The following is a 25,531-nucleotide window of genomic DNA, read 5'->3' as shown; positions in this document are numbered from 1 at the left end:
GCTTTATTACAGACAGAAATAATCTGTTTCATCAGCCGTCTGGGTGGCTGGTCTCAGACGATCCCTCAGGTGAAGAAGCCGGATGTGGAGGTCCTGGGCTGGCGTGGTTACACGTGGTCTGTGGTTGTGAGGCCGGTTGGACGTACTGCCAAATTCACTAAAACGACGTTGGAGGCGGCTTATGGTAGAGAAATTAACATTCAGTTCTCTGGCAACAGTTCTGGTGGACATTCCTGCAGTCAGCATGCCAATTGCACTCTCCCTCAAAACTTCAGATATCTGTGGCATTGTGTTGTGTGACAAAACAGCACATTTTAAAGTGGCCTTATATTGTCCCCAGCACAAGGTGCACCTGTGTATTGATAATGCCTTTTAATCAGCTTTTTGATATGCCATACGGATTATCATCTGATTATGCCAGATGAATTATCTTGGCAAAGTTGAAATGGTCACTAACAGGAATGTAAACAAATTTGCGCACAACATAATTGTTTTTTTTTTGGAAAATGTCTGTGATCTTTTATTTCAGCTCATGAAACATGGGACCAACACTTTACATGTTGCGTTTATATTTTTGTTGAGTATAATTCATGTATATAGGCAGAATCAACTGCCTTTGAGACCAGTATTTAAATTGAGTAGGTTACTATTTGTAACCCAATTACACCACTACTATAGTTAACTTATCCACCATGTCCATTATTTCAATTTTCATCATGTTTGAGTGGGTCAGTAGCAGTGTAAAGACACGACAGACAGAGAGACAGATAGGCAGACAGAGAGACCGATAGGCAGACAGAGAGACAGATAGGCAGACAGAGAGACAGATAGGCAGACAGAGAGGCAGACAGAGAGGCAGACAGAGAGACGGATAGGCAGACAGAGAGACGGATAGGCAGACAGAGAGGCAGATAGGCAGACAGAGAGACGGATAGGCAGACAGAGAGGCAGACAGGCAGACAGAGAGACAGATAGGCAGACAGAGAGACAGATAGGCAGACAGAGAGACAGATAGGCAGACAGAGAGGCAGACAGGCAGACAGAGAGGCAGACAGAGAGGCAGACAGAGAGACGGATAGGCAGACAGAGAGACGGATAGGCAGACAGAGAGGCGGATAGGCAGACAGAGAGACGGATAGGCAGACAGAGAGGCAGACAGGCAGACAGAGAGACAGATAGGCAGACAGAGAGACAGATAGGCAGACAGAGAGACAGATAGGCAGACAGAGAGACAGATAGGCAGACAGAGAGGCAGACAGAGAGACAGAGAGGCAGACAGAGAGACAGACAGAGAGACAGATAGGCAGACAGATAGGCAGACAGAGAGACAGATAGGCAGACAGAGAGACAGATAGGCAGACAGAGAGACAGATAGGCAGACAGAGAGACAGATAGGCAGACAGAGAGGCAGACAGAGAGACAGACAGAGAGACAGATAGGCAGACAGAGAGGCAGACAGAGAGACAGACAGAGAGACAGATAGGCAGACAGATAGGCAGACAGAGAGACAGATAGGCAGACAGAGAGACAGATAGGCAGACAGAGAGACAGATAGGCAGACAGAGAGACAGATAGGCAGACAGAGAGACAGATAGGCAGACAGAGAGACAGATAGGCAGACAGAGAGACAGATAGGCAGACAGAGAGACAGACAGGCAGACAGAGAGACAGACAGCATGCCCTCAGGCCGGGTTAGCGGTTGAGTTCACTGGGTCTTCCATTCTTACGCAACATATCCCATGACTAATGACTTCCCTCATCCAAACCAATTTCTTATAAAATACTAATTTCCAAATTACCCTACAACCCCACTCTTTTCCAACTAACCCCTTAAAAAACAGCCGTGTCAGTGATTAACATGGGCGGTAAGTTTTTTTTGTTTGTGTTTTTTTTAATACAAAAACATACCGAAACCTGTGAGTCATGTATATGGTTTAGTGCAGACGAGGGTGAATGAAGCGTGACGTTATGAATGCATTCTGAAGAAGACACGCGGAAAAGAGCCGTCAGCTATTTTGGAAAGGAGCCACAGGGGACGTGACTGAGGCCTGTCCCCCAAATGGCACCCTATTCCCTATATAGTGCACTACTTTTGAACACATCCACATGGCCCTGGTCAAAAGTAGTGCACTACATAGGGAATAGGGTGCCATTTGGGGCAGAGAGATCTGCCTTGTCAGATTGGCTCAACACACACAGTGACAACTGATCTAGGACTCGGGACTCATTCCAAAAACCCGGGGGCTGAATAAAACTGCTTCTCTTCTCTTGTGATGAGCCTACTTTAAAAGCCAGGGTTACATTGACATTACACACAGACTCCTTCCTGTGGGGGTGGAGTCTGTCTTACCTGTCCCAGGGGACACAGGACAGAAGGGCAACACTTACCGAGTGAGTCTGAACCTTGTTTCCTGGGCAACAGAGGGCTATCTATCCCCACTTAAGACATACTTCTTAGAACTGGAACAGGCAGAACGGAAACATGGTTCCAATTTACACATTATTCTTTTTTTACAGGGACCCACCAATATGGCGACACAATAGATTTAAATGCATCTAGCACACAGAAGAACACCAACAACACAGTGGGTTCAGAGTAATTAGGCAGAAAAAAAACAATTACTTGAACTATTCTGAGCCAGCGGTCAACCCACGAGCCAAGCACTTCTAACACCTGGGTATTAGGTCATAACCACCGAAAGCACAGAGTGGATCAACAACCGTTTCCACAAAACAACCCTGTCCCATTCCTTCCCCCCAAACCCCCACCTGCTCCTCCATCCATCCATCCATCCATCCTCCAGGCGGATGGCTCTGAATTTCTATCAATAGTGTGTTTAAATCATATTATAGTCCTGTAGCTGGACCTCTCTTCCTCTCCTCTCTTCCTCTTCCTCTCTTCCTCTCCTCTTACTCCTGGGCGATGCTCCGCAGCACGTACTTCACCGTGTAAGCAAACGCAGCGAACCCTACAATCACAAACAGGTTGGCCAAGGCCCCGCCCAGCAGTCCGTGGTTCCGATTGGCCTGCTGGAGGCCGGGGGCAGGGTTAGCGGGACCCAGAGGGGCATGGCCTCCGTTGAGGGCGGGGATTCCGTAGTTGCCGTGGTGAGGGTCGCCGTCAGGAACCACGTCGGGGAGGGGGAGGGGCTGGGGGCGGGCGCTCAACTCCTCCTGGGCCTTCTGTTTCTGCTTTATCTCCTGGAGAGAGAGAGAGAGGGATAGATGGAGGGAGAGGAGATGGAGGGAGGAATGGAGAGGAGATGGAGGGAGGAATGGAGAGAAGATGGAGGGAGGGATGAGAGAGGGAGGGGAGGGAGAGAAGAGGAGATGGAGAGGGGGGATGAAAAGAGGGTGAAAGAGGAGAGAGAGTAGATGGTGGCAGAAAAAAGATGGAGTAGAGATGATGGATGGAAAACAGCAAGTAGGCAGGGAGAGAGGAAGTGGAGAAGGATGAATGTCGGCACTCAAAAGAAGCCAGTAATAGAATCCGCTCAGTTGATGAAATGGCGATCTAGAGCAGGGTTTCCCAAACTCAGTCCTGGGGCCCCCCTGGGTGCACGTTTTGGTTTTTGCCCTAGCACTACACAGCGGATTCAAATAATCAAAGCTTGATGATGAGCAGGCCTCCTGTAGCTCAGTTGGTAGAGCATGGCGCTTGCAACGCCAGGGTTGTGAGTTTGGGAAACCCTGCTCTACTATATGCTGCCTTTTAGTTTGTTATTACAGTATCTGTATTTAGTTTGTTATTACAGTGTCTGTATTTAGTTTGTTACTACAGTATCTGTATTTAGTTTGTTACTACAGTATCTGTATTTAGTTTGTTATTACAGTTTCTGTATTTAGTTTGTTGTTACAGTATCTGTATTTAGTTTGTTATTACAGTATCTGTATTTAGTTTGTTACTACAGTATCTGTATTTAGTTTGTTATTACAGTTTCTGTATTTAGTTTGTTATTACAGTTTCTGTATTTAGTTTGTTACTACAGTATCTGTATTTAGTTTGTTACTACAGTATCTGTATTTAGTTTGTTATTACAGTATCTGTATTTAGTTTGTTACTACAGTATCTGTATTTAGTTTGTTACAGTATCTGTATTTAGTTTGTTACAGTATCTGTATTTAGTTTGTTATTACAGTATCTGTATTTAGTTTGTTATTACAGTATCTGTATTTAGTTTATTACAGTATCTGTATTTAGTTTGTTATTACAGTGTCTGTATTTAGTTTGTTATTACAGTGTCTGTATTTAGTTTGTTACTACAGTATCTGTATTTAGTTTGTTACTACAGTATCTGTATTTAGTTTGTTATTACAGTATCTGTATTTAGTTTGTTGTTACAGTATCTGTATTTAGTTTGTTATTACAGTATCTGTATTTAGTTTGTTACTACAGTATCTGTATTTAGTTTGTTATTACAGTATCTGTATTTAGTTTGTTATTACAGTATCTGTATTTAGTTTGTTACTACAGTATCTGTATTTAGTTTGTTACTACAGTATCTGTATTTAGTTTGTTATTACAGTATCCGTATTTAGTTTGTTACTACAGTATCTGTATTTAGTTTGTTACAGTATCTGTATTTAGTTTGTTACAGTATCTGTATTTAGTTTGTTATTACAGTATCTGTATTTAGTTTGTTATTACAGTATCTGTATTTAGTTTGTTATTACAGTTTCTGTATTTAGTTTGTTACTACAGTATCTGTATTTAGTTTGTTACAGTATCCGTATTTAGTTTGTTGTTACAGTATCCGTATTTAGTTTGTTACTACAGTATCCGTATTTAGTTTGTTACTACAGTATCCGTATTTAGTTTGTTACTACAGTATCCGTATTTAGTTTGTTACTACAGTATCCGTATTTAGTTTGTTACTACAGTATCCGTATTTAGTTTGTTATTACAGTATCTGTATGTAGTTTGTTATTACAGTATCTGTATTTAGTTTGTTACAGTATCTGTATTTAGTTTGTTACAGTATCTGTATTTAGTTTGTTATTACAGTATCTGTATTTAGTTTGTTATTACAGTATCTGTATTTAGTTTGTTATTACAGTATCTGTATTTAGTTTGTTATTACAGTATCTGTATTTAGTTTGTTATTACAGTATCTGTATTTAGTTTGTTACTACAGTATCTGTATTTAGTTTGTTACAGTATCTGTATTTAGTTTGTTGTTACAGTATCCGTATTTAGTTTGTTACTACAGTATCCGTATTTAGTTTGTTACTACAGTATCCGTATTTAGTTTGTTACTACAGTATCCGTATTTAGTTTGTTACTACAGTATCCGTATTTAGTTTGTTACTACAGTATCCGTATTTAGTTTGTTATTACAGTATCTGTATGTAGTTTGTTATTACAGTATCTGTATTTAGTTTGTTACAGTATCTGTATTTAGTTTGTTACAGTATCTGTATTTAGTTTGTTATTACAGTATCTGTATTTAGTTTGTTATTACAGTATCTGTATTTAGTTTGTTATTACAGTATCTGTATTTAGTTTGTTATTACAGTATCTGTATTTAGTTTGTTATTACAGTATCTGTATTTAGTTTGTTATTACAGTTTCTGTATTTAGTTTGTTACTACAGTATCTGTATTTAGTTTGTTACAGTATCCGTATTTAGTTTGTTGTTACAGTATCCGTATTTAGTTTGTTACTACAGTATCCGTATTTAGTTTGTTACTACAGTATCCGTATTTAGTTTGTTACTACAGTATCCGTATTTAGTTTGTTACTACAGTATCCGTATTTAGTTTGTTATTACAGTATCTGTATTTAGTTTGTTACTACAGTATCTGTATTTAGTTTGTTACTACAGTATCTGTATTTAGTTTGTTATTACAGTATCTGTATTTAGTTTGTTACTACAGTATCTGTATTTAGTTTATTACAGTATCTGTATTTAGTTTATTACAGTATCTGTATTTAGTTTATTACAGTATCTGTATTTAGTTTGTTACTACAGTATCTGTATTTAGTTTGTTACTACAGTATCTGTATTTAGTTTATTACAGTATCTGTATTTAGTTTATTACAGTATCTGTATTTAGTTTATTACAGTATCTGTATTTAGTTTATTACAGTATCTGTATTTAGTTTGTTATTACAGTATCTGTATTTAGTTTGTTACTACAGTATCCGTATTTAGTTTGTTATTACAGTATCCGTATTTAGTTTGTTATTACAGTATCTGTATTTAGTTTGTTATTACAGTATCTGTATTTAGTTTGTTATTACAGTATCTGTATTTAGTTTGTTATTACAGTATCTGTATTTAGTTTATTACAGTATCTGTATTTAGTTTGTTATTACAGTATCTGTATTTAGTTTGTTATTACAGTATCTGTATTTAGTTTGTTATTACAGTATCTGTATTTAGTTTATTACAGTATCTGTATTTAGTTTATTACAGTATCTGTATTTAGTTTGTTATTACAGTATCCGTATTTAGTTTGTTATTACAGTATCTGTATTTAGTTTGTTATTACAGTATCCGTATTTAGTTTGTTATTACAGTATCCGTATTTAGTTTGTTATTACAGTATCTGTATTTAGTTTATTACAGTATCTGTATTTAGTTTGTTATTACAGTATCTGTATTTAGTTTGTTATTACAGTATCTGTATTTAGTTTGTTATTACAGTATCCGTATTTAGTTTGTTATTACAGTATCTGTATTTAGTTTGTTATTACAGTATCTGTATTTAGTTTGTTATTACAGTATCCGTATTTAGTTTGTTATTACAGTATCTGTATTTAGTTTATTACAGTATCTGTATTTAGTTTGTTATTACAGTATCCGTATTTAGTTTGTTATTACAGTATCTGTATTTAGTTTGTTATTACAGTATCTGTATTTAGTTTATTACAGTATCTGTATTTAGTTTGTTATTACAGTATCTGTATTTAGTTTGTTATTACAGTATCTGTATTTAGTTTGTTATTACAGTATCTGTATTTAGTTTGTTATTACAGTATCTGTATTTAGTTTGTTATTACAGTTTCTGTATTTAGTTTGTTACTACAGTATCCGTATTTAGTTTGTTACTACAGTATCCGTATTTAGTTTGTTACTACAGTATCTGTATTTAGTTTGTTACTACAGTATCTGTATTTAGTTTGTTACTACAGTATCTGTATTTAGTTTGTTACTACAGTATCTGTATTTAGTTTATTACAGTATCTGTATTTAGTTTATTACAGTATCTGTATTTAGTTTATTACAGTATCTGTATTTAGTTTGTTACTACAGTATCTGTATTTAGTTTATTACAGTATCTGTATTTAGTTTGTTACTACAGTATCTGTATTTAGTTTATTACAGTATCTGTATTTAGTTTATTACAGTATCTGTATTTAGTTTATTACAGTATCTGTATTTAGTTTGTTATTACAGTATCCGTATTTAGTTTGTTATTACAGTATCCGTATGTAGTTTGTTATTACAGTATCTGTATTTAGTTTGTTATTACAGTATCTGTATTTAGTTTGTTATTACAGTATCTGTATTTAGTTTGTTATTACATTATCCGTATTTAGTTTGTTATTACAGTATCCGTATTTAGTTTGTTATTACAGTATCTGTATTTAGTTTGTTATTACAGTATCTGTATTTAGTTTATTACAGTATCTGTATTTAGTTTGTTACTACAGTATCTGTATTTAGTTTATTACAGTATCTGTATTTAGTTTGTTATTACAGTATCTGTATTTAGTTTGTTATTACAGTATCTGTATTTAGTTTGTTATTACAGTATCTGTATTTAGTTTGTTATTACAGTATCCGTATTTAGTTTGTTATTACAGTATCTGTATTTAGTTTGTTATTACAGTATCTGTATTTAGTTTGTTATTACAGTATCTGTATTTAGTTTGTTATTACAGTATCTGTATTTAGTTTGTTATTACAGTATCCGTATTTAGTTTGTTATTACAGTATCTGTATTTAGTTTATTACAGTATCTGTATTTAGTTTGTTATTACAGTATCCGTATTTAGTTTGTTATTACAGTATCTGTATTTAGTTTATTACAGTATCTGTATTTAGTTTGTTATTACAGTATCTGTATTTAGTTTGTTATTACAGTATCTGTATTTAGTTTGTTATTACAGTATCTGTATTTAGTTTGTTATTACAGTATCTGTATTTAGTTTATTACAGTATCTGTATTTAGTTTATTACAGTATCTGTATTTAGTTTGTTATTACAGTATCTGTATTTAGTTTGTTATTACAGTATCTGTATTTAGTTTGTTATTACAGTATCCGTATTTAGTTTATTACAGTATCTGTATTTAGTTTGTTATTACAGTATCCGTATTTAGTTTGTTATTACAGTATCTGTATTTAGTTTGTTACTACAGTTTCTGTATTTAGTTTATTATTACAGTTTCTGTATTTAGTTTGTTACTACAGTCTCTGTATTTAGTTTATTATTACAGTTTCTGTATTTAGTTTGTTACTACAGTATCCGTATTTAGTTTGTTATTACAGTCTCTGTATTTAGTAAATTATTTCCATGCAGACTCACATCAACAGCATCAGGAAACAGTTCACAGAAAACCTTCTCCTTCAGGTTGAAAGCCAAGCTCTGGGCTGACAGCTGTCGTTTCTGGAGGTAATAAACAACAAAACAATCAATAACCAAAAGAACCAACAATTTGAATTACATTTACATCTCATCCAGAGTGACTGAAAGTTAGTGCATTCATCTTAAAGGAATAGTTCAGGATTTTGGCAAGTAAGCACTTTCATCTACTTCCCCAGAGGCAGATAAACTCATGGATAAAACATTTTATTTGTCTCTGCATCCAGTATGAAGGAAGTTTGAGGTAGTTTCACAAGCCAATGCTAACTGGCGTTATCGCAATGACTGGAAGACTACAGGAACAGCTGGTATGTTCCCGAGTGGCGCAGTGGTCTAAGGCACTGCATCGCAGTGCAAACTGTGCCACTAGAGATCCTGGTTCGAATCCAGGCTCTGTCGCAGCCGGCCGCGACCGGGAGACCCATGGGGCGGCGCACAATTGGTCCAGGGTAGGGGAGGGAATGGCCGGCAGGGATGTAGCTCAGTTGATAGAGCATGGCGTTTGCAACGCCAGGGTTGTGGGTTCGATTCCCACGGGGGGGCAAGTATAAAAAAAATATATATGTATTCACTAACTGTATTCAGTTTGAAGGAAGTTGCTAACGCTAGTTGGCAACTTCCTTCAAACTGAACGCAGAGACAAAAACGGGATCCATGAGCTCATCTGACTCTGTGGAAGTAGAACAAATCCTGAACTATCCCTTTAAAAAGGTAGATCACAATCAACAAAGCAGCTAGCAGCAAAATTACATTTAAAAATTGTAAGTAACATTTTCCTCAACAAAGCAGCTAGCAGCAAAATTACATTTACATTTAAAAATTGTAAGTAACATTTTCCTCAACAAAGCAGCTAGCAGCAAAATTACATTTACATTTAAAAATTGTAAGTAACATTTTCCTCAACAAAGCAGCTAGCAGCAAAATCACTGATTAGTGAAAATATTAGGCAAACAATATAAACAGCCATATACACGTGAAGTCATTCACCGTAACTATTATAATAGTGTTGAATTACATCTGATCCGCGGTGAAATCTTTTTTTTTTTTAAAGTAAATAAATGGCTTATAAACAGATGGGTTATTTTCCCAGTGAGTCCCATAAGACTATAAAAACAGCACTGATATCAAGCCTTTTTAAAAAATGGTTGCTTTCTGAAAACTGGAATATTTCCGTAAGTAAGTTGGGCCTTGACATTTCTCATGTATCTGAGAGATCAGACGGGGTAGGGTGGTGCCGGAGTAATGGTTAATGACCCAGACTCTGGACCAAGGCCTAAAATTAACTTTTTGGTCCACCAGCCACTCAAATTGTTTACCAGTGAAATGATTTCACCCCCCCCCCCCGTTCCAAAATGTGATTGTTACGCAACAGGATAGTTAACGCGCGCTGCCTGCTAATTATCTATAGGCTATGTTTCAACTTGTCAATTTCAAATGTATTTTCTAACAAGTTGTATTTTCTAACAACAGTTTGAATTGAGGTGTGTTCAGCCTCATTAATTTCACATAGAAGAAGTAGCCCATTTCAGTGTTGCGGACAATTTATGTTTGAGGCTTTACTGAGGCCGGACAAACTTCTCTCTTCCAGGAGCAGATCAAGTATGCAGACATTTGCCCAGTCTTGCACGAATTGGCACATTTCCTGTCTGGCGCTCGCATCGCCTTCCTTGTTGTTTTCCTTTGGACACGTGTTCGCAACATTAAGGCAGTTATATACAATTTAAAATATTACATGACATTACATTTCAGAACACTTCAGCAATTGTGGGTTCGATTACAGCCTCAAAATGGTCAGAAACAAATAATTTTCTTCTGAAACTCGTCAGTCTATTCTTGTTCGGAGAAATGAAGGCTATTCCATGCGAGAAATTGCCAAGAAACTGAAGATCTCGTACAACGCTGTGTACTACTCCCTTCACAGAACAGCGCAAACTGTCTCTAACCAGAATAGAAAGAGGAGTGGGAGGCCCCGGTGCACAACTGAGCAAGAGGACAAATACAGTAGAGTGTCTAGTTTGAGAAACAGACGCCTCACAGGTCCTCAACTGGCAGCTTCATTAAATAGTACCCGCAAAACACCAGTCTCAACGTCAACATTGAAGAGGCGACAGTGGGATGCTGACCTAGGCAGAGTTGCAAAGAAAAAGCTATATCTCAGACTGGCCAATAAAAAGAAAAGATTAAGATGGGCAAAAGAACACAGACACTGGACAGAGGAAGATTGGAAAAAAGTGTTATGGACAGACAAATCAAAGTTTGAGGTGTTCGGATCACAAAGAAGAACATTTGTGAGACGCAGACCAAATGAAAAGATGCTGGAGGAGTGCTTGATGCCATCTGTCAAGCATGGTGGAGGCAATGTGATGGTCTGGGGGTGCTTTGGTGGTGGTAAAGTGGGAGATTTGTACAGGGTAAAAGGGATCTTGAAGAAGAAAGGCTATCACTCCATTTTGCAACGCCATGCCATACCCTGTGGAAGGCGCTCGATTGGAGCCAATTTCCTCCTACAACAGGACAATGACCCAAAGCACAGCTCCAAACTATGCAATAACTATTTAGGGAAGAAGCAGTCAGCTGGTATTCTGTCTATAATGAAGTGGCCAGCACAGTCACCGGATCTCAACCCTATTGAGCTGTTGTGGGAGCAGCTTGACCGTATGGTACGTAAGAAGTGCCCATCAAGCCAATCCAACTTGTGGGAGGTGCTTCAGGAAGCATGGGGTGAAATCTCTTCAGATTACCTCAACAAATTGACAACTAGAATGCCAAAAGGTCTGCAAGGCTGTAATTGCTGCAAACTGAGGATTCTTTGACGAAAGCAAAGTTTGAAGGACACAATTATTATTTCAATTAAAAATCATTATTTCTAAGCTTGTCAATGACTACATTTCCTATGCATTTTGCTATATTTCCTATTCAAACTCATTTCATGTATGTTTTCATGGAAAACAAGGACATTTCTAAGTGACCCCAAACTTCTGACAGGTAGTGTAGGTTTTTCCAGCAGCAGACTATGATCGATAATGTCATAAGCCGCACTGAAGTCTAACAAAACAGCCCCCACAATCTTTTGATCATCAATTTCTCTCAGCAAATCATCAGTCATTTTTGTAAGTGCCGTGCTTGTTGAATGTCCTTCCCTATAAGCGTGCTGAAGGTCTGTTGTCAATTTGTTTACAGTCAAAATAGCATTGTATCTGGTCAAACACAATTTCTTCCAAAAGTTTTCCAAAAGGGTTGGTAACAGGCTGATTGGTAGTTTATTTGAGCCAGTAAAGGGGGCTTTACTATTTCTTGGGTAGCGGAATTACTTTTGCTTCCCTCCAGGCCTGAGGGCACACACTTTATAGTAGTCTTAGATTGAAGATATGGCAAATAGGAGTGGACCCTATGACTCCACCGTATGGCTTGTTACAGTTGAAGTCGGAAGTTTACATACACTTAGGTTGGAGTCATTAAAACTCGTTTTTCAACCATTCCACAAATTTCTTGTTAACAAACTATAGTTTTGGCAAGTCGGTTAGGACATCTACTTTGTGCATGACACAAGTAATTTTTCCAACAATTGTTTACAGACAGATTATTTCACTTATAATTCACTGTATCAAAATTCCAGTGGGTCAGAAGTTTCCATACACTAAGTTGACTGTGCCTTTAAACAACTTGGAAAATTCCAGAAAATTATGTCATGGCTTTAGAAGCTTCTGATAGGCTAATTGACATCATTTGAGTCAATTGGAGGTGTACCTGTGGATGTATTTCAAGGCCTACCTTCAAACTCAGTGCCTCTTTGCTTGACATCACGGGAAAATCAAAAGAAATCAGCCAAGACCTCCGAAAAAAATGTGTAGACCGCCACAAGTCTGGTTCATCCTTGGGAGCAATTTCCAAGCGCCTGAAGGTACCACGTTCATCTGTACAAAAAAATAGTACGCAAGTATAAACACCATGGGACCACGCAGCCGTCATACCGCTCAGGAAGGAGACGCGTTCTGTTTCCTAAAGATGAATGTACTTTGGTACGAAAAGTGCAAATAAATCCCAGAACAACAGCAAAGGACCTTGTGAAGATGCTGGAGGAAACAGGTACAAAAGTATCTATATCCACAGTAAAACGAGTTCTATATCGACATAACCTGAAAGGCCGCTCAGCAAGGAAGAAGCCACTGCTCCAAAACCACCATAAAAAAGCCAGACTACGGTTTGCAACTGCACATGGGGACAAAGATTGTACTTTTTGGTACACTGGTCTGATGAAACAAAAATAGAACTGTTTGGCCATAATGATCATTGTCATGTTTGGAGGAAAAAGGGGGTGTTGCAAGCCGAAGAACACCATCCCAACCGTGAAGCACGGGGGTGGCAGCATCATGCTGTGGGGGTGCTTTGCTGCAGGAGGGACTGTTGCACTTCACAAAATAGATGGCATCATGAGGAAGGAAAATTATGTGGATATATTGAAGCAACATCTCAAGACAAGGCAAATGGGTCTTCCAAGTGGACAATGACCCCAAGCATACTTTCAAAGTTGTGGCAAAATGGCTTAAGGACAACAAAGTCAAGGTATTGGAGTGGCCATCACAAAGCCCTGACCTCAATCCTATAGAAATGTGTGGGCAGAACTGAAAAAGCGTATGCGAGCAAGGAGGCCTACAAACCTGACTCAGTTACACCAGCTCTGTCAGGAGGAATGGGCCAAAATTCACCCAACTTATTGTGGGGAGCTTGTGGAAGGCTACCCGAAACATTTGACCCAAGTTTAACAATTTAAAGGCAATGCTACCAAATACTAATTGAGTGTACGTAAACTTCTGACCCACTGGGAATGTGATGAAATAAATAAAAGCTGAAATAAATCATTCTCTCTACTATTATTCTGACATTTCACATTCTTAAAATAAAGTGGTGATCCTAACTGACCTAAGACAGGGAATTTGTACTAGGATTAAATGTCAGGAATTGTGAAAAACTGAGTTTAAATGTATTTGGCTAAGGTGTATGTAAACGTACGACTTCAACTGTATATTGTTGTCAAAGACCTGACTGGACCCAGCACCCCACGGTATGGCTCGTATTATGACCGACGTTGGTTCAATTATTTGAATTCCATTTAGTTGTTTTTTTTATTCTGTGTTGTTATAGCATTCAACCTACATAATGCATTTAATGCAAAAAATAAATCGAAACCGAAAACCGTGATTATCTTTCAATAATCAAACCGACCTCAAAAAGCACTAATCGTTCAGTACCATCCACCAGACCATCCGCGCATTTCGGCGGAAGTGTCTGGGAACGAGAATAGGTGTAATGTGACAAAAATTACATCCCTTTAGAGCGTGTGCCATCCTTCAGCACAACATGTCACCCTTTATAAAGCACGTTTATATCATATTCCACATAGTGGGTTACGTCACATTTATAAACCATGACACATGGTTATAGATGCTTTGTAACACATTTATGTAGTGCTTATGAAGGCTTTATGAAGCCTTTATAAGCTGAATGTAATAAAGCAGGACTCTAATGGTCTAATATTAAAAGGGACAATACCATTGCTACATCTAGTTTTTTTACTTTTAAATTAATTACATATAGCCGTTGATTCTTGAAGAATATAACTTGTACTGTAAACGCTTCATGAGCCTAGTTCCACTGTCGTACTCCATCAAAACCCTAAATATAAGCTCGTTTTTCCTCCAATGCTTGTAAACAATGTAATTGTATTACAACACTGTATAGCTTCAAAACATGGTTAAAAATCATTTTGATCTCATTGATGGATCCCTTGCATCCATAGCCCTGTCTAAATCAACTGACACAACACACATAGAATAACATCGTCAGTATGAACTCACGGTGTAGTCGGAGGTCTCGATACTACCCAGAGTAGGGCCTTTCTCCACCATGAAGCTGAGCAGACCCGTCAGGATGGTGGAGACGGACCAGGCTGGGTTCCACGTGTCCGGGTGGAAATCAGTGATGGACAGACATAACCTGGGGGAAGAGATACAGCGTGACACACTCAGTCAGGAGGGGAAGAGATACACCGTAACACTCAGGAAAAGACTGCATGAAAACGGATGCAAAGATTTAACAGAACATGCTGTAGTTCCATTGATTAAATGACATCCATTTAGGATATGTACTGAAGATTGTACTTAAAATGGTGTTAGCAGGGTTGGAGTCAATTCCATTTCAATTCAGGAAGTACACTGACATTCCAATTCTAATTGAAATTCTCTTCAATGAGAAAAATATGGAATTTGAATTTGGTTTACTTTCTGAATTGCCTGGAATTCACCCCAACCCTGGTCATTAGTACGATAAAAATCACCTGTTCTGGGTAATTAAATCAATCAAATGTATTTTTTAAAGCCCTTTTTACATCAGCAGTTGTCCCACGTGCTTTACAGATACCCAGCCTAAAACCACAGAGAGCAAGCAATACAGACGCACAGTGGCTAGGAAAAACTCCCTAGAAAGCCAGGAACCTTGGAAGAAACCTAGAGAGGAACCAGGCTCTGAGGGGAAAAACTCCCTAGAAAGGCAGGAACCTTGGAAGAAACCTAGAGAGGAACCAGGCTCTGTGGAGAAAAACTCCATAGGAAGGCAGGAACCTTGGAAGAAACCTAGAGAGGAACCAGGCTTTGAGGGGAAAAACTCCCTAGAAAGGCAGGAACCTTGGAAGAAACCTAGAGAGGAACCAGGCTCTGAGGGGAGAAACTCCCTAGAAAGGCAGGAACCTTGGAAGAAACCTAGAGAGGAACCAGGCTTTGAGGGGAAAAACTCCCTAGAAAGGCAGGAACCTTGGAAGAAACCTAGAGAGGAACCAGGCTCTGAGGGGAAAAACTCCCTAGAAAGGCAGGAACCTTGGAAGAAACCTAGAGAGGAACCAGGCTCTGGGGGGAAAAAAACTCACTAGAAGGTGAATATAAGTTGATTCTTACCGCGTGTTACACTTAAATCTCCCGTTAGGTGTGATCATGTAGATGCTGGGTGGCTTAAAGGGGAACTCCCGAGGGAATATTAGTTTGCCATGATAATATCCCCCTGTGGAACAAAGAATCAAGACATTCAATCAATTAAATGACAACTGTAACAACAATATTGTCAAAAATGAATCCAAAATTCTGCAAATCTAAGCAAAAAAAAAGTGGGGGAACAATTTAGTCAATATTACACCAGTTAGTATGAGATAATTTAAAGCAGGGCTCTCCAACCCTGTTCCTGGAGAGCTACCCTCCTGTAGGTTAACTCCAACCCTGTTCCTGGAGAGATACCCTCCTGTAGGTTTTAACTCCAACCCTGTTCCTGGAGAGATACCCTCCTGTAGGTTTACACTCCAACCCTGTTCCTGGAGAGCTACCCTCCTGTAGGTTTTAACTCCAACCCTGTTCCTGGAGAGCTACCCTCCTGTAGGTTCACTCCAACCATGTTCCTGGAGAGCTTCCCTCCTGTAGGTTCTAACTCCAAACCTGTTCCTGGAGAGCTTCCCTCCTGTAGGTTTTCACTCCAACTCCTACAGGAGGGAAGCTCTCCAGGAACAGGGTTGGAGTTAAAACCTACAGGTGGGTAGCTTTCCAGGAACTGGGTTGGAGTTAAAACCTACAGGAGGGTAGCTTTCCAGGAACTGGGTTGGAGTTAAAACCTACAGGAGGGTAGCTTTCCAGGAACTGGGTTGGAGTTAAAACCTACAGGAGGGTAGCTCTCCAGGAACTGGGTTGGAGTTAAAACCTACAGGAGGGTAGCTTTCCAGGAACTGGGTTGGAGTTAAAACCTACAGGAGGGTAGCTCTCCAGGAACTGGGTTGGAGAGCCCCAATTTAAAGTGACATTATTCAGAGTACTGTACTATATGTAAAGTGTCTGCTAAATGGCATATTATATTATATATATTATAAAGTGCATTTATTTACCTTCGTATGGGGTTTTCTCAGGACCTCGAACCACATAGTGCCTGGAGAGAGGGGGAAAAAATCACATCATGGAAAATGCAATGAGTGAACAACTTTAAGGAAACAACCCATGACTGATTTGGCTCACAACAAGTGTACTATTCATTCATACTATAAAGATCCTGTTCATTCATCACATTCTCTAAAGAGACCTCGGGTGCATCTCAATAGTCTAGTGAAGTGGCTTCCTCTCATCTTCTCCTCCTAGTCTAATTTCCATCATTTACACTGACCCAGAAGAACTGGGACAGGTGAAAAGCAGATTCACAGCAAGCAATCACCATCCCTCCAGTATTTTCACCTATCCTGTTTTCAGATCAGTGCAGATGAAGGAGAGAGAAGAAACAAGGTGAGGATTTTAAAAGTATTGAGACAGCTCTTATCCCTCCTGGGCCCATATTCAAAAAGCATATCAGAGTAGGAGTGCTGATAGAGGATCAGATTTCCCCTTTTAGATCATAATGAATAAGATAACATGGACAGGGGGGCCTGATCCTAGATCACCACTCCTACTCCGAGGTGCTCTGTCGATATGTGTGTGAGAGAGAGAGAGAGAGAGAGAGAGACAGAGACAGAGACAGAGAGCCCTTACCATTCAAGGATGTTGGATGGTAGGGGTTCAGCACATATGTAAGGCACAGGGTCTTTCTTTATCCTGAGGTAGTCCTGTTTCAGTCGCTGGGTGGCTGTGGTCGGTGCTCTCTTACTCCCGTGGCTGTTCATCTACAGACCACAGACAGAGAGTTCGTTAGACAGACACCACACATATAGTTCATTAGAAACGACAATATATCACCAATCATCTTTACAAGGATTAAACACTGTGTTAATCTGTTTTTCTTTGAGTCAAGGACATAAAAATACTGACACCTCATCTTGAAGGAGGTGGATTGGGACCCAAATTATCATAAGAAGCAGGTATCAAAGGGAATGTTATGGATAATCAAATCTGTCAACATATTGAACGCCAATATAGGCTAAACAAATGTCACTTCTCCAATGTTGAGACACACACGGTGCAGGGCGGTCACCTATTAACAGCATCACTGACTGACGGGAGTTAACAGGATTTCTTAGGTAGTTAACTAGCTTGCTTGGCATAATCAGTAGCTTAATTCCAAGTTACATGATATCAGATGATGCTCATTGACATTTCTATGATACTTGATAAACAACCGGCATCAAGTAATGATGAACCAGACGAGCGAGCTAGCTACTGTCTTACTGGAAAGATCGCAATTTGAGCTAAATTAGCTAGCTAGCTACCAAGGAAAGTAACCAAACCGGGGCGATTTAGTTAGTTAATTAATCCTGTATCTAGCTAGCAGACACATAGTGTATATCCATGGCTTGGTGGCTAACGTTAGCTCTGAGTGCTGTTCCAAACACAACCGAATCAGCTAGCTAGCTAGGTTAGCTAGTTACCGTTGCGTGTTGGCTAACCGTAAAACAACAATATTTCCGGTGTCTTTCAGCGTACGTGGCTCGCTGAAAAACATAGATTATAAGCAACTACTAAACTAGTAAACTTTGTGCTAGCTGCCTAACCAGCTGCTTGCTACGAACCTAGATAGCCAAGTTAGCTAACTGGCAAAACATTGACAGATAGGAAGAAACGGCTAGCTAGCAGCTAATGTTATCGCTGTGCTAGCGAGGCCATTGCATCGACATTATTAGCTAGCTAGCCTCTTCTCAAAACAACGACAAACTGAACATAAACCATTCGATTAGAGAAAGCTACCTCTTTAGAGAACCCGGTGAACGTATTTCTTCGTGGAAAGGCTCGATGGTGAGCCCTAGGTTTTGTTCACAAATCCTGAATACGGGCTACGAAAACACGGACGTCTGGGACTAGTATTCTGCCAGCAGCACAAATAGTGAACATATTTTATTGCATGGGTTCAGTCTCAATCCAGGGCGTCCGCCGATGTCGCCCTTCTGTGCAAGTTGGAAGGTGGCAGAACTAGAAGAGTGTTTGTCGCACCATGAGACATCCCGAAAATCGGTCTTCTTACGAAAACGTCTGTAGTGTCCTAAGTATTATGACCCCGCTATGGAAAGATGACTCTCACGAACATGACGGTGTTCTCCGTTTTTGTTCCTTGACCATGGGACTTGTCTGAAGTCTGTAGCGTCTGAACCATTTTGGGCTACACTCTGTGGAAAGGGGAGTCTCTCACGAACACGTACATATCGGTTGTTTTGCTCTACGCGCTAAAAAGAAAAGGTTCCTGGAGTATCCTTTAGGGGTTCTTCAAATTGAAACTGTGGGGGAACCCCTATAAATTCTTCAAATAACCCCTTTTAATGGATCCTCGAAGAACCTTTTGAATAAACTTTTGGGGTTCATTTTTGAACTAACCCCCCATCCCCTGTTGTTATTATTGTTATTATAATACGCATAACAATAACAACAATAACACAATATTTGAGTTCTCAGTGTTTATTATGATGTTAGTGTAAAAACAGAATAAAAAAATCCAAATATGAGGTAAACTCCCAGCAGAGCCCCAAGTCCAATGGGTATATCCTCTGGCATGTTGATGTTAATGTGTTGATGTTCTCCGTATCCATAGCCAGAATGATTTTGCAGTGTATAGTGATCGAACAGGTTTCCTGTTATATTCATCAGAGGTGTAAGGAGGGTGAAATCTGTGAATCCAAAACATTTTAATTATACAGATGATTAACAAAACATGCACACAACAGTATTTTTTTTTTTTTAGAGTGTAGGACCCTCACAAGACTGGTCTGAAGATAGCCAGTTACACAGTTGGAAAAATGAATGGAAGTATATATGGAGATAGTTCAGTGCCTAAAATAAGGGGTTAAATACATAAACTAAACCAAAATCCTGATCGTTCTTATATCTCTCAGATATAGGACAGACATTTCAGAACAAACTTCCTTTAGATTTTTTTTGGGGGGGACTATCTATTTATCCATGTATGAAGCTGTTATTCAATGCGTTTCTATGGGCTATTAGGAATAAGGGCAAATTCAATGTTTCATCAAATCAGCTTAGTAGAACCCCCAATATACACAAAAATACACAACAACTTTTTTATCAAAACAAATCCTCATTTATTTACAAGATAAATGTAATGAATATAAACCAGGCTATTAGGACACAGGATAATCATACTTTCTGAACAGCAATCAGGAAAATGATTTACAAGCTGTAGGCCGATATGTGCTTCTTATCTATCAAGGTTAGCCGTGTACGGTAAAGGCATAGACCTATTACCTACTTAAACATTGTTTTTTAACAGAGACAAGATTATTTACAAGCCATATTGTCATGATTATCGATCAAGGTCGGTCAGCAAAGGCACTTTTGTGTAGAGTTGAAAAATGTATTACAAGAGACAACAAGGCTACAAGGCTAACAGTACACAGTACAATCAAGCTTTCAGAACAACAATGGAGAACATCATTTACAAGTTATAGACCTTTATGTTGCTTTTCTATCAAGGTTAGGGGTATACTGTAAAGGCCTACTAACCAAGTTTTCAAAACCAAGCCAATATGTATCCCATGTACGGTCTATAAACTTACAGTGTATTGCATTGGGGGCTATGGAGGGGCAGGGAGAACAAAGTGGTCCTGTGTATGTACAGCACAGTCCCCCTCCAAAACTACACAGATTTGGTTAGTAGAGACCCTGCTGAGTATTTCCCACCCCAGTTTAGCTGAGACAGGTAGAAAGGTTTTCTCTCTGCAAGCCAATAAGTATCCCATATCCTGTGCATTGCATTACAGTGAAAGGAGTGGGTGTAGTATGGACTCCCCAGTACTGTGGAATAAACCCGTTGCCCAGCACAAGAGACCCATTTAAGTCTTGCAGACTCTATTGAGTAATTCCAATAATATATTTATTTTATTTTATTAAAAGTGTATTTCTTTCAATATAACCTACACAATATCTTTCAACATACCAGTATTTGTGTAAACTTTCAAAAGAAATACGTCAAATTATCCATTTGTTTTTTTTAAAGGTTGTTGCAATGCTGTGAAAAGCAGTTGTACTGCATTAGTAAAAAATAAAATAAAAATCGATATTCCCAGTTTAGCATGTCTTTGCAGGGGACTCTTATATATATATATATATATACAACGTGATCGTGCTGCCAGCAGAATATCCTGCTGCTAAGAGAACGGTAATCGCTTCGCCTGTGTGTTTCAATGTCTTCTCTACCGTAGCTGGGGCTCAGGCCAAACTCGTGATACACATTTCCACTGCACTTCTTGTTACAATGTTGTCACCACAGTTATAAACTCATTGTGCAATAGTTGCATTGTAACAGTCATATGACAATATCATTTATCCAAACAAATTGAATCATATTTGCAACAAAATTACTTATAGTTTACAATTTGATTAATACAAATAACATATGTGCAATCCAAAGCTAAGTGTATAAAGTGTACAAAAGCCTTTTTAGAATGAATGTAACATAATTTGTAAATGTAACTAGTTTCGTTGTTATTGTTTTTTTGTTTTTTTTTACATATGTAAAGGATCTGACTGAATAAAACACACAAATCGTATGAATCTTATGTTTTATATATATAACATTTTGTGCTCTGTGAATAAAGGTAATCAAAGTTAGTTGTTAATTGAGGTGTGGCACTTGACCCAGAATGAGAACACTATTCAACTGTAATTTATTAATATTGTTCTAATAGAGGCTTGCCCCTTGAGGCTTGTGGTATTTGTGTCATGATCGTCGTATACAGAGGACCAAGGCGCAGCGTGGAAGGTGAACATATTTTATTAATTTGAATGACAACACGAACCAAACGATAACGTGACGTGACGTCCAAAGGTGCAAAACACAAACCTATACAGGAACAAGATCCCACACCATACTGTGGGAAAACTGGCTGCTTAAGTATGGTTCCCAATCAGAGACAACAAGCAACAGCTGATACCCGTTGCCTCTGATTGAGAACCACACTGGCCAACATAGAAACACAATACTAGAATAAACACACATGAAAAACTCACACCCTGGCTCAACATACTAGAGTCCCCAGAGCCAGGGCGTGACAGTTTGAGGATATACAGACCTGTTATTCAGGGTTGATGTGTAGGATAGGCAAACACTCTGTGGGATAACTTATGCAGCAGGTTAGGATAATTAACCTGGCTGGTTAGGAGACTGAGGTTAAGATTAGGAAAAGGGTTAGGGTTAGGATTAGCAAAAATGCTTTCCTAACCTGCTACGAAAATCACTTTGTCTCGAAAGTGGCGTGAAAATAGTGTGTCTCTTGTAGGATAGGCTTCTTCATGGTACTGTGATAAGGTAGGAACATGGTTTCGGTCTATGTTTCCCAGGGAACTAATTAGTGGTGAACATACAAAATGTATCTAAAACCACCTCTTTTCTGCCGGATGAGAGCGTTTGTACCTGAAGGTGTTAGTTTTTGTTGTTGTTGTGTTCTGCAGGTGTGTTGTGTTTTGCAGGTGTGTTGTGTTTTGCAGGTGTGTTGTGTTTTGCAGGTGTGTTGTGTTTTGCAGGTGTGTTGTGTTTTGCAGGTGTGTTGTGTTTTGAGGACTAGGCTGTCTTTCTTGAAGGCAATTATTTATGGGTGGTTGATTATACTAAGGTATGTGTTGACTTTGATTATCAGTGTTTGTTCAAGTTTGACAACATTTACAATTACATTGTGTACATTTATGCCACTTTAGTAATGTATTTATTTATGTTTCATATTGTTTCCCTATAAATGGGCCTAGAACCTGGTTTAGGATTCATTCTTCTTCTTCTTCTTCTTCTTCTTCTTCTTCTTCTTCTTCTTCTTCTTCTTCTCTCTCATTAACAGTGATAAGGTGGACACTTTGGGTATGATCCTAGACATGATCAATAATCACTCACTGGGTATGATATTGTTCATGTGTAGGCATACGACATTATAGATGGCTCACAAATGACCACCAGAGGGCACTCTCCTACTAGAAAATATGTCTTATTAAGAGCGTCTTACTCAAGGGCACATCGACAGATTTTTCACCTACCCGGCTCGGGGATTCGAACCAGCAACCAGCAACCTTCCGCTATGTATGATGTATACAGTCGGTGTATCTCAATCACTGAACTGTATTAAATCATCCTAATGGAATGTAGAAGAACGACCAACAGACGTTTTAATTATTTTATAGCCCCATTTATTTCCACCTGTTTGTTGCAAAATAATAATTTGTCTGAATATATAGTCACATGTTCTGTCTTAAAACATAGATTGTATGTAGGACGCATTTTAGCTGTACATACAGTAATACAAATCAAGCATACATTGAAACTGCTATTTTTCACTCTCCCTTACTAGGGGAACAACAGCCCAATCCTGGACTAAAGAAGCCTAACTTCACTCCATAGTCCAAAGGACCTTACATGTTCTGGAAGCAAAAAATTCCATCTAAACCTGAATCGATTCTCAATTGCAGTACGGTTCTAGAAACATAAATCCCTCTACTTTCGTATCACATCAAAATAATTTCACAAATGCAAAATACACAAAATAACACTGTACACTGTTTTAACCGGTTTTAACACAGTTGCCGCCCGAAAGTATTTTCCAGTGACAACACGTTTGTCATCTTCCATTTCCACACAGGTGTTCAGAGACGCAGATAGCTAATTAGCAGAGCAAGTCCACTCTGTCTTCCGTCTGTTTTCCCTAAACAAGCACTGTAACATGGAAATACGGCCGTGTGGGAACCACAACCCTATAAAGGTGTGTATCAAGTTAACCTTTTGTTTTTTGAAAATTAATTCCTGCTGATATTAAAGATAAGGTCCTTATGCTTCCAAAACCCTACTGCAAGCGATGCATGTTAATGTTCAGACCGAGCGTCGCGGCTCTTAACAAAACTCCCCCCTACAGAAGACGCCTTCGTCCAATGACTCAAGATCAAGGGCTAGGATAACACCAGCACACCCACTGAAAAGTTTATATCAAAACTGATTGGTGAAAAATTCAAGAATTTTTAACAAATCAACCTTTCATCACCATATACACTGTGTAGTTAAAACATTTGGAATATTTAGTCCTAGAGAATAAGGAAATAACATATTTGAATTTTGATTATACATATTATGCAGTTATGGACCTGTAATAACACTAATGTCGTGTCCAGGGATGTACTTCTGCCTCATGCTGTAGAAACAAGATTCCTGCACTATGGGCCGTTTTGGCATGGACAAGGCTTCTTACTAGGCAGTTGGAATGCTGATAAACAAGTAGAAAGGGGGAGTATTTAAAGTATTTCTGTCTTTATATCAGAGCACTTAACACATTAATAACAGGTACAACATGTAAACATCATGTAAACATCTGTAGCTCAGCTGGTAGAGCACGGCACTTGTAACGCCAAGGTAGTGGGTTCGATCCCCGGGACCACCCATACACAAAAATGTATGCACGCATGACTGTAAGTCGCTTTGGATAAAAGCGTCTGCTAAATGGCATATTATATATTATTATTATCTTAGGAAGACCTCCCATTCTGTTGAACTTTGAACCTGGAACTAATTTTCCAGACGTCAGAGGTGAGGCTATGGATAGAGGCTTGCAGTGAGTCCCTCCACCACCTCCTCCTCACCTTCACCTCACCGTGGAATAAGGTGCCATTTGGGACTCAATCCGAGTCCTTCTGTCTGCCTTCCACTGTAAAACGATCTATTCTAGGCCTGAATATGATCTTCACTGCTGGAGATGAGTTGGTCCCCCCCTCCCTTTATTATTACAGACCCCTTCTTGTTGGTGGTGCTCTACCTAATAGATCTCAGTCTTGTTGGTGGTGCTCTACCTAATATATCTCAGTCTTGTTGGTGGTGCTCTACCTAATATATCTCAGTCTTGTTGGTGGTGCTCTACCTAAATATATCTCAGTCTTGTTGGTGGTGCTCTACCTAAATATATCTCAGTCTTGTTGGTGGTGCTCTACCTAATAGATCTCAGTCTTGTTGGTGGTGCTCTACCTAAATAGATCTCAGTCTTGTTGGTGGTGCTCTACCTAATACAGTGGGGGAAAAAAGTATTTAGTCAGCCACCAATTGTGCAAGTTCTCCCACTTAAAAGGATGAGAGAGGCCTGTAATTTTCCTCATAGGTACACGTCAACTATGACAGACAAATTGAGAATTTTTTTTCCAGAAAATCACATTGTAGGATTTTTAATGAATTTATTTGCAAATTATGGTGGAAAATAAGTATTTGGTCACCTACAAACAAGGAAGATTTCTGGCTCTCACAGACCTGTAACTTCTTCTTTAAGAGGCTCCTCTGTCCTCCACTCGTTACCTGTATTAATGGCACCTGTTTGAACTTGTTATCAGTATAAAAGACACCTGTCCACAACCTCAAACAGTCACACTCCAAACTCCACTATGGCCAAGACCAAAGAGCTGTCAAAGGACACCAGAAACAAAATTGTAGACCTGCACCAGGCTGGGAAGACTGAATCTGCAATAGGTAAGCAGCTTGGTTTGAAGAAATCAACTGTGGGAGCAATTATTAGGAAATTGAAGACATACAAGACCACTGATAATCTCCCTCAATCTGGGGCTCCATGCAAGATCTCACCCCGTGGGGTCAAAATGATCACAAGAACGGTGAGCAAAAATCCCAGAACCACACGGGGGGACCTAGTGAATGACCTGCAGAGAGCTGGGACCAAAGTAACAAAGCCTACCATCAGTAACACACTACGCCGCCAGGGACTAAAACCCTGCAGTGCCAGACGTGTCCCCCTGCTTAAGCCAGTACATGTCCAGGCCCGTCTGAAGTTTGCTAGAGTGCATTTGGATGATCCAGAAGAGGTATGGGAGAATGTCATATGGTCAGATGAAACCAAAATAGAACTTTTTGGTAAAAACTCAACTCGTCGTGTTTGGAGGACAAAGAATGCTGAGTTGCATCCAAAGAACACCATACCTACTGTGAAGCATGGGGGTGGAAACATCATGCTTTGGGGC

The 25,531-nt window shown here is 39.1% G+C and overlaps 1 protein-coding gene across 1 annotated transcript; it reads right to left on the bottom strand.

Moving 5' to 3' along the window:
* Window positions 1-1,602: 1,602 nt before the first annotated feature.
* On the bottom strand, window positions 1,603-18,738 carry LOC121577895 (ubiquitin-conjugating enzyme E2 J2). Its single transcript, XM_041891873.2, has 7 exons — window positions 18,290-18,738; window positions 17,141-17,271; window positions 16,510-16,550; window positions 15,542-15,644; window positions 14,450-14,588; window positions 8,538-8,618; window positions 1,603-3,201 (listed from the first exon to the last, which is right to left on the bottom strand). The coding sequence occupies exons 2-7, from the start codon at window positions 17,269-17,271 to the stop codon at window positions 2,911-2,913; spliced, it is 786 nt and encodes a 261-aa protein (XP_041747807.1). The 5' UTR covers window positions 18,290-18,738; the 3' UTR covers window positions 1,603-2,910.
* Window positions 18,739-25,531: the final 6,793 nt, after the last annotated feature.

The sequence above is a fragment of the Coregonus clupeaformis genome, chromosome 12 (assembly GCF_020615455.1).
Source record: "Coregonus clupeaformis isolate EN_2021a chromosome 12, ASM2061545v1, whole genome shotgun sequence".
NCBI lineage: Eukaryota > Metazoa > Chordata > Actinopteri > Salmoniformes > Salmonidae > Coregonus > Coregonus clupeaformis.
Note: the sequence above shows the minus strand (reverse complement) of the source record. Positions and strands in the feature narration are given on the sequence as shown.